Below are 10515 nucleotides of genomic sequence, written 5' to 3'. Positions count from 1 at the left end.
GTGTGCGATGCTTGATGATGCTTACATGGTAACCTCCAATATCAACATCAACAGGTCCTCCCCAGAAGACCCTGGGGCGACAGTTGACCTCAGTCAGCCACATGGTGACACAGCACCTTTTTCTGAGGTAACGCATCAACGAGTGATGATGAATAATATCCGTCTGTATATGCAGGTGATATGAGTTACTATGCATTCATCATTAGAATAACAGAGCAGTTGCATTGCAGAGCAGTTAGTTTGATTCCGACCTGCGGCCTTTTGCTGCATGTCGTTCCCCCTCTCTCTCCCCTTTCATGTCTAAAGCTGTCCTATCTAATAAAGGTCTAAAAATGCCACAAACAAAAAAAAAAGACTAACATAGTCTGCAGAGACACTTGAGCTGTTAGTCATTAGTGGATGAAGTTGTGATGTAACCTGAAGCTGCAGCAGCTCCCGATGGCAGGTTTATGACTCAGCATCTATCATATTTAGATATTACAAGATGAAAAGTGGAATAAATGAAATTAAGTCTGCAGAAATCTCTCCGGACTGATGCTGAAACCCATATCCATCCTTCCCCATCTACAATATCTGTGTTTAAGCATCGTTTTAGATGCAGTTACAGTACTCCAATTATTCTAATGTGCTCCTCTAACATACTCCATTCCTCTTTACACCCGATGTTAGAACCTGGAAGTTTATTTGATGGGAAAATAAAGGCAGTCTTCTCTTTTTTAAGGGTATGTTTGTTTAGAATTTGAGTTATTTTTCATCTCTTTCTGTGTTGATCCCAGTTATCAGCTCATGTTTTCTGAATCATTGTTTGCTCAGTGTTTCTGCATCTGGTTTGCCATCAAAAAGATTTTCTGCTGAGTGTTTGCAAAGCTCAGTTATAAGCCACCTACAATAAGAAATATGTATCTGCATGAATTGTAAGGACTAGTTTAATATTTCAAATAGCAGAAAACCATTTAGTCTTACAGAATGTGGAAAAGTGTTGGCTTATATAAAAATATGGATGTACAAAGTGTTGTATAATTTGGTAAAAAACGAAGAAAACTGCTTTTAAAATGCAATTTGCAGCTGTACGTTTAGTGTTTTTCCCCCCAAATTGTGAGGATAGAATAACATCTTGCAAATAATGCAGATGTCTTGATTATGATCTAGTGCAGAGATCTTCAACAGGGGGTCCGGGACCCTTAGGGGGTCCTCAGAGGCACTGCAGGGGGGCCTCCAAATTATTGTTCATTTTTGAAAGTTTTTTCAAAAATTAAAATGTCTTAACATGAATTCAACATAATATTAGCAAATATAAATCCCCACTGATAATAGGCCATCTGGCCTTGGTTGGTAGTCACTAAGATAGCCATCCACAGATACAGTTAATAAGGATTCACTGAGCCACATGTATGTTTAACATTAAGAGATGATTTATAAAATCATGCCAACAATTATTATTTTGATAGCTTAGTATTCTGTGCAAAAAAGGTATGTATATGATGACCTGTATATGCTTTATATCATTTGTCATAATCTGTATGACTTCTGGAATAAAGTGAAGTTAAAAAAAAGGTATATGTAGAGACTTTAGGCCCTACACGTTTTTGTAGGCCTAGTTAAATATGCAGCTTAATTTTATACATATATGTAGTAGGGGGGTCCTTGCTCCATTTCACTCTCAGTTAAGGGGTCCTTGGTTTAAAAAACATTGAAGACCCCTGGTCTAGTGCACTCTGCAGAAACATCCAATATTACGATGTCTATATTAATGAAAATACCCATACATACATACATCCATACACACAGTCAACGCATTCAGTGCACTTCAGTGAAAAGGCAGGAAACAGGAACTTCTTTAGATCTTTTTTTTATTTAAATTATTAATTAATAAATAGCAAATAGAATAAATAACTAAATAAGACATTTAGACAACAGACAGAGTAGTGTCTCTTTCAGCTCGTTAGCCAACAGTATTGACAGTTTTCAAAGACTTATTCAAAGACTTATTTAAACTGGTAAAACATCCAAATAGAGTACAGTTCCAGTATGTGTGTAATCACACACATAAATACGTTCAAGTGTTCTTTAGTTCAAGTTTCAGTTTTTTGTAAGTGTTCACAGTTACTTCTTTCTTTATTTCAAGTGTCTGTCATTCCAGACTGTGTCCTCCTCCACTCTCAGAAAAGGAGGACTGCTAGCCGGGGAGAAGCCGGCTCATGGAGCTATCTGCCCGGCTGCACCGCCCAGGGCGTACCGCTGTCTTCAGCAGCTGCTGAGGATCAACTCCAGCTAGGTTCATTTTCTATCCCAGAAGCACACACACTCTGGCGGGTTATAGGTAGCCTAAATGAGTCCAGGGAGGCTTTAGTTGTCGCTGCCCAGTCTGTGGTAGACCAGCAGGGCCACTACGTAGCTCTTCTCGGCGCTCTGCTCGAACCGGCTGCTCTCTGTCTCCGGGCCGGGCGTGGGGCTAGGGTTCGGGATGATCTGTTCAGTGACTGAGCGGTTGTCGTCACAGTCGGCCGGAGTGGTACTGAGGTCTGTTAGCGCCTGCTCCTCCGCGGACTGGAAGGAGAAACTCTGGTAGTCGTTGACCGAGCTGTCTGCACTGCCCAGCGGCGTCTCGGCGCAGGGCTCCTCGGTGTAGATCTGCCACAACACCACCAGACACAGGATGATCAGCCAGCGCTTGGCCTGGTTCTTCTCCGGTGGTGGAAGGTGCATGCGGACTTTAGCAGGGTACATGACCCGGGTGCAGCGCTTCTTCGGCCGGATTGGCACGTAGGAGCGCACGGCGGTGGCCTGAGTCGGTACCCGCTCGAAGGTGAAGACCTCCGGCTCTGTGCTGCGGGTTGCCATCCCGGAGAAGCCGAAGCTCTCCCGCTGGACTGTCACAGTCATGCTGCTGGATCGTGAGTACATTTTTCTCAGAGTTTTGTTATGTTTTCTCTTGTGTTTCTGTCTCTGAGCTCTCAGAAAGTCGGATATGACTGACACAGCGCAGAACTCGCACTTAAATATCTTCAAGTTCAGGTTGTGGTTTTTTTTTTTAGATACGCCCATACACAGCTGGCCACTCCCTGTCGGGAGCCAACGCACCTTAGGCTATTGCTCAAAATAGGAAAAGAACTGAAATATTTGCATAATTTGTGGCGGCTTTATCCGGAGCTGAATCATCAGGGTTTGGTAAAATAATCACTGTGTGAACACATCAAATAAAGGAAGTGATTTAAATCTTATATATATAAAATAAGTAGGCCAAGCATATCATGTATCATCATTGCTGGAAGAAGTATTTTGATCCTTTACTTCAGTAATAGTAGCCTACTAACACTAGACTGAAAATATTCACCTACAGGTAAAAGTCCTGCATTCAAAAAATGCAAGGTAGGCCTACTTAAAGTAATAATATATGTATTGTGCAGTAAAATGTTCCCTGCCAGTGTTTTCTTATCATATCTGATGTTTCTGGGTTAATATTTCTGCTGCATTAATGTGTATGTTGCATTTTATTGCTGTAGACGTTTAAGTTTGTGCACATTTTAATTACTTTATATGCTGTTGGGTAGTTGAATCTACAGCAATGCATCATATTCTATAAGATCATCATATGTTTGTAGCGTCGCTGTCCTGTGAGAACCATGTATCTCTAAAAAGTTTGAAAACTTTTCACGTTGTCAGAAAAACAGCCCTGTTTTCAGCTTTGTGAGGATGCATTGTCCAGCTGATCCATGAGGCTTTTAAAGACTTTATTTAGCTTAGGAAGTAGGAGAATTTTCTCAACCCATAAAGGAACACTTCACCCTTCAGACATTCAACATCAACACATCTGGAGATACATTGTTTACACTGGACAGGAAGGGGATGGAAAACTGTCATCAGAGAAGTAACTAAAGCTGTCAGACAAATGTAGTGTAGGAAGTACAATATTTATTTCTGAGCCTTTAAACATGTTGTTTTACGGTGTAGCATACATGGTTGTACCAATATCAGCTTGACATGATATTCACATGATATTTAGAAGTCACTCAGAGGAGCCGTGAGGTTTCAGTTGACTGTAAACAAAGAACAACGTGTACGTTACTCAGCTTGAAACTTCCCTCAAATGATCTGCAGGGTGTTTTTACTGGGTACAGAGTTCAGATTCATCACTGAGCATGGAGTGAAATGTGAACAAGAAGAATCAAAGCATGAATAACCGCTGAATAACTGTTCTGTTTCATGTTGACCTGCATGACCTGGATATTGGGTGTGTGGTATAGATGATGAAAAAAAATAATTTAAAAATGCACTTTGAACAGTGTAATGTGGGAATTTCATGTTGAATCTTCCCTCCCACAGCTTGACTGACAGATTCACTCAAGTACACATTTGAGGTACTTGTATTTTACCTGAGTCTTTTCTTTTCATGCCACTTTCTACTTCTACTCCGTTACATTTCAGAGAGAAATATTGTACTTTTTACTCCACTCCATTCATCTGACAGCTTTAGTTACTAGTTACTTTACAAGTCAAGATTTTTGCACACAAAACACATGTCATTTATAAAATACTATGTTTTATTATAAATTAAACTACCCAACAATATAACTGCTGAAATGATCACTAACTGTTTGGATCGTTTCCAGTTTCTAAAATGGGAGGATTTTTCTGCATTGAGTACTTTTACTATTAATACTTAAGGTACATCTTCCGGATGATACTTACGTATTTTTACTTAAGTAACATTTTCTTGTAACAGAGTATTTTCACAGTGTGGTATTAGTACTTTTACTTAAGTAAAGGATCTGAATACTTCTTCCACCACTTCCTTTTTTAAGAAGAACTCACCACATGACATTCATTTACTTAACCCTCCTGTTGTTCTCGGGTCAAAAAATAAATAACATGGATGGTTCCATACAACACTCTTCACAAGTAAAATAAATGATTAGTTCACTATTTTTTATTGAATTAGGGTGATTCATTTTATAGCATTTGAAGAAAAAAATTGATAAAAGAACGTTGGAAAAAGTGACAAAAACGCTGAAAAAGCTTCAAAAAACATGGGAAAAACAACAACACAAACGCCACAAACAAAAAAAGTGCAGACAGAATCATGAAAGATCGGAAAAAGTGACAAAAACTTGAGAAAAAAAAGGACAAAAACGTCAAATGTATGATAGTCGACAGGAAGACAACACAAGGGTTGAATCAGGATACAGCTGTACAAGTTGATGAAAGGATTTTCTGACGTTGCCCAGCTGGTTGGCAGCAGATCAGCAATTTAACGTTAGTCAAGTGTTGAAATGTGAAACCAGAAGAGGAACCAACAAAGGATGAGACACACCTGAAGCTCAGCTCATCCCTCCGGTTATTGTAAGAGCTTCTAAGTAAGTCTTAGTAAGAAGTAAAAGTGGGACAAGTTTCATTAATAGGTGTCACATTCCTTTCCTCATTTTCTCTTATTCACACCGGTGAGAATAATGTGTACTTTTACTCAAGTAAAGGGTCTGAATACTTCTTACACCACAGATTCCATGCCAGAGAGTGAAATCAGAGTCTGGGTTAGGGTTGGGTACCGAACCGGTACTTTTAAAACAATTCCGATTCCTAAACCGATTCTTGGAAAACTGAAAAATGACATCAAAGATGTAATATGTTTACTAGCGACCACGTGCAGTGAATGGTTAATATGCTTTTACGTCCGTTTTGGTGAGCCCAGAGGGAAAATATGGCATTTTAAAAGTAGCCTACATTTACGGTAGCTAGCTAAAGGTAGACTACAGAGGAAGTGTGATATTTTTATGTCCGTTTCGGAGCGACAGAGGGAAAATATTTCAGTCAACACATTAAGTGGAACCAAAATGAGGAACCAAAATTGGCATTCTAATCTGGTCCGATTCCTACCGGTTTGTTCAGGCTTTGAATTGAATCTAAAAATATATTTTTATTGCCTAAGAGTTACGCTAATGGGATTTTTGGTGATTTTCTAACATGACATTTTTGTCACCCTGATCTGTGGGGTCACTCTGAATGATGAAATCACAGGATGTCACAGTTGTAAAACTCCACAATCAAAGCAGAAGACACTATCTGTTCATGCACAAGCTGAGTTTGACACAGAGTAGTTGTTTATACTGATAATAGAGTGCTGCAGGAATGTTCTAAAACCCAGCAATGAGTTAGCAGCAACTTTGCATTTCCTGTACTCTCTTGTCGAAACCGCGGGTTTGGTTCCAACCCTTGGGGCTTTGATGCATGTCATTCTCCCTCTCTCACCCCTATCATGTCGAAGTTGTCCTGTCAAAAATAAAGGCCTAAAATGCCACACAAAAAAACGTTTGCTAAAGAAGTGGCTTAAAGCTTTAGTGCGTAACTTTTTGATATTATTGAATGTCCGTTACATTCAAGCCATTGCCAAATGAGTTGCTACAAAAAAAAAAAAAAAAGAGTAGTCATTGACTGAAAATGTTGCAGAATCACTGAGAACCAACACAAATTCAAGGCTTAAGCCTGTTTATGTCAAATTATTGGCTTCCAGTTAAAGGAAAGCGTTATGAAAAATACAAAAATGAATGATACATGTTACTTTCTCAGGTCATGTATGGTAATGTCATCAAATATGGTAAAATTTGGATAAAATATGAAAAGATATTATAACTAAAGAGGAAGAAATGCACGAAAAAACACTGGAAATGAAGAGAGGAGAGACTTAATGAACTTAGCAGGAATACAACTAATTGAGGCTATAGTGTGTAGTTTCTGTCTCCCCCATGAGGAATTCTAAGTAATGACAACAAAACTGTCGGCGCGTCCACATGATACAAGCCTTCCGTGACCGCGCACCCGACACAATCTTCTGAACATAGCCATACTGAGAAATACAGAGAGAGTTGTGTGGAGCTGATAGTCTTAATAAGCTTTGTAGCAACTCATTTGGCAATGGCTTGAATGTAATGGACGTTCATTAACATCAAAAAGTTACACACTAAAGCTTTAAATATAATTTTTCAACCAAAACGTTGTCCTCATGTACAGTCGTGAACTTAATTAACCTAGAAGTCGAAATTCCCACATTCACTGCAAACAATTAAACCTTCCTCATTATTCAGTTCCTTACAGTTTTTCTCTAAACATGTTTTCTAATTTCTAAAGAAAATGAGGAAACTCAGATAATCAAAGAGATTATCTCAACCTGTAGTTCCCCAGAATCTCTGCAGACTGTGCACCAGCATGCCTGTTGAGTTTCACCTATTCACATAACTGCCAGATTATGTTACAACACATCTGAACCTATCATGCCCTGCAAGGAAAAGAAACCTTATTTATTTAGGTCAACCTTATATCATACTCCCAATGAAATCCAATACAACAGCCCTGTGTTAGATAATTAATATAATTCTCAGTTACTATTCCTGTCATTTCTCAAACCACACAAGTTACAAGGTTTTTTTGTCATTCTCTCCGTATACAATATTCAGCATAAAGGGAAACAAATTAACAGTGAAACCTGCATTAATCAATATTTTTTTACATTGACGTAAAATTAAATATTGAGCCTCTTTAAGCTCCTAGTTTTCCCCGTAGTGATCCTTGGCTGCAGGGGTTTTCTTACATTCATCCACGAGAGCATTAATGTTGGGATAATAAAGGCCTCAGTTTGTTTCAAACATAGTACTTGTCAGATCATCTGACAGTGTCCGAAACCCCCTTTCTGGCTTCAAAATCGGCGGAGCTGTGTCCAACAGCTTTCCAGTGCCGACAGTCAAACGATCACGCTAACGTCACACAAGGAATCGGCCAGATGTGTGGAGTTGTAAAAGTGGTCTTTTTCATTTCATTTTTCACTGTATTGTGACACATGGTCGACGAGGTACAGAGATGACCAGAATAAACAGGATTCATTTTGAATCATTTCTGATATGACCATAGTCACTGCTGAGAGTCCCGTTTGCTAATTCACTGAAAACACTTCTGACTCAGTACAGTTTGACACATTAATAGTTTCTCTTTATCTGATATCATAGTGCTTTTACATGACATGACACAATGCTCTGCTCCTACTAAAGAAAAGAGCTGTTGGTTTTTCACAAGAATGATATGATAAATGAGGAAGAAAAAGGGTGATAAAATGAATCACAAGCTGCTGCTGGTATTTCCTCTTTCATAAAATATTTTCTCCTGCTCGGTTTAGCCAGCAGGGTTCGTGCAGCCTGAGCAGCACTTATATTAAAGGGATAGTTTGGATTTGTTGAAGTGTGGTTGTATGAGGTACCTTTCCATAGTCAGTGTATTAGCTACAGTAGATGGCTTTCAGCACGCTCCCAGTTTGGAGAAGCCGACAGGAGTACTGACACAGAAGCTAAGCAATGTCCTGCTGTGGACGGGACAGCAACTACGTTTAGTAATATTTATAGAAATATAAAAAAACTCAATATCAGTTGAAGTGGACGCTATAGTTAGAATATTTTCCCCGCTTTACCTTGCTGTCAGACAGCCCTTTACAACAGGGATGTCATGTTTTCTGTCATGTTTAGCCCCCACGATACCTCCTGCATGCTTTAAATACCAGATACATATTTCTGTTCCTTTTGTTTCACTGTGAGCACTGTGCGGAAAGAATCATAAGCATTTGAAACTGCTGCAGGACGAGGATACCATCAGCATGACATCTCACACACACACACACACACACACAACTGCATGAATATTATAATGGATCCTTTAAAGCAACACTAAAGATTATTATGTACCTTAAAATAATGTTTCCAAAATTGTTTCAGTGGTTCATCAACTCGTAGCAGGGTGAAAGGCACTTCTGCATTCGCTTTGCGGACCTCTATCGGCTATAACCACACTATGCAAGTTTGCCAGATCGGGTAGCGGATCTGTAGTTCGAATGAGAACGGTAATGGACAATTCTGCTTCCAACCTGTAGGGGGACCGAAGAGGAAAAGTGCTTTGGTGTTGCTTTAAAGTGTATTTTTCAACTTCATTTTGGATCGATGTGTCCTGTTTGCATACTCTTTTTTCCCGGCTTTCTTATTTGCCCTGTTTACACCTAGTTTTAAAATGCATTTTGGGTGATCCCAACACAAGTAGACAGCCGAGAGACATTGCAGTTCACACTTGTGTCTATCATGCGTCTCCAGCTGACCACTTGTGTTCAGATTTTGATTCTGCTTACGTTACTCCCACTAGCTGTTATTGAAGAAAAGTGTAGAAAAGTGTACATTACAGGGTTCTGAAACTGTAGACGAAGATCCTCCTAATATTATAATGTGGTATGAAAAATGTATGTCCATCTTGCCATTGGAAAGACTATCACATGTATTAAGAAATACACTTGATGTTTTTGTAAGGGAATGGTCCCCGTTAGAATTATACCTAAAAGAAGAATGGTCTAGAATAATATGTATAGGGGTAGGAATTTGAATTTGAAAAGTGACTGAATAAGCACATGAAATATTTAATTTTGCACTGCAACTGCTAGTTTTATTTTACTTTACTCTTTTATTTTTTATTTTTTTATGTGACTGTCTATTTATGTCTTGTATCACTTGTGGTTCCTTGTACTGTCTCACAATAAAATAAAAAAGAGAAAAAGAAACTGTAGAAATCATTTTAGTCTCCAGCTCAGGTTCTCTGGTCTGAAAACTTTTTCCCACTCTGGCAGTAAACTGAACTGAGACTCCTTTTCATAGTAAAACGTAATCTGTCTGTACAAGTCTGTAAAAGCTCAATCTTCCTTAAGTGCACGTGTTCCATTAACAGACAGCGAAGTGACCTTAATCCTCCGTCTGCCATCTGGTATTCAAAACTTCCAGACAGTTCACACTCTGATGCATCTCTGTCAGCTCTTTTCCACTTTTACTGTAAAAGATGAAAAGACTTCCAACTGAGTGAGCTGAGTCATGGTTTTAATGCTGAGCACGCGGTTTGTTTAATGCATTTACTTTCTCTCCTGAGGTTTTTTTTCCTTTTTACTGTAACTGCTTCTGACCCTACAGACCACCAAGAACTCATGGGCGGTTTACTGACCACTCGGCCCTCAGGTCGTTATGGCGACCATGTGGATGTGTGTCACTGATCAAAGACACTTTTTGATTGGCAGTGCCAGCTCGGCGTTGGCTTGTTGCCATGTGAAGGGGCCTACGTGCAGAACAGGGCAATGTCTGCAGAGGGAGGACATGGGGGGTTACATGACCACACGACCCCTCCCCCCCCCCCACACACACACACATTTTCTGCTGCTCTGCCCACACAGACAACCCTCCCAAAACCAGGTCATTTGTTTTTTTTTCTGGATGATTTGTTCCTGACATTCATAATGGCTGTCTTCATTCTTTTGTTTTATTTGCAATGAATGTATTTTGTTGTTGTTTGTTGACCTTTTCTGAACTGATGGGAGGACAGAGAGTACAGATTGTAAAAACATCTGACAAAAATGCTTTTGGACGGTATAAATAAACTTAACACAACTATTGACTTTCACTGAAAGTTTCGTCTCTCTTTGTGTACTTCATTTGGATTTTATTCATGCTAAAACAC

The 10515-nt window shown here is 39.3% G+C and overlaps 1 protein-coding gene across 1 annotated transcript; it reads right to left on the bottom strand.

Annotated features, from left to right (window-relative positions):
- Window positions 1-1836: 1836 nt before the first annotated feature.
- ier3 (immediate early response 3) lies at window positions 1837-2992 on the bottom strand. Its single transcript, XM_035996841.1, has one exon. It carries the CDS (start codon window positions 2902-2904, stop codon window positions 2347-2349), a length of 558 nt encoding a protein of 185 aa, XP_035852734.1. The 5' UTR covers window positions 2905-2992; the 3' UTR covers window positions 1837-2346.
- Between the last annotated feature and the right edge of the window lie 7523 nt (window positions 2993-10515).

This window comes from Sander lucioperca, chromosome 2 (genome assembly GCF_008315115.2).
Source record: "Sander lucioperca isolate FBNREF2018 chromosome 2, SLUC_FBN_1.2, whole genome shotgun sequence".
Taxonomy (NCBI): domain Eukaryota; kingdom Metazoa; phylum Chordata; class Actinopteri; order Perciformes; family Percidae; genus Sander; species Sander lucioperca.
The sequence above is the reverse complement of the archived record's forward strand: the minus strand, read 5'-3'. Positions and strand labels throughout refer to the sequence as shown.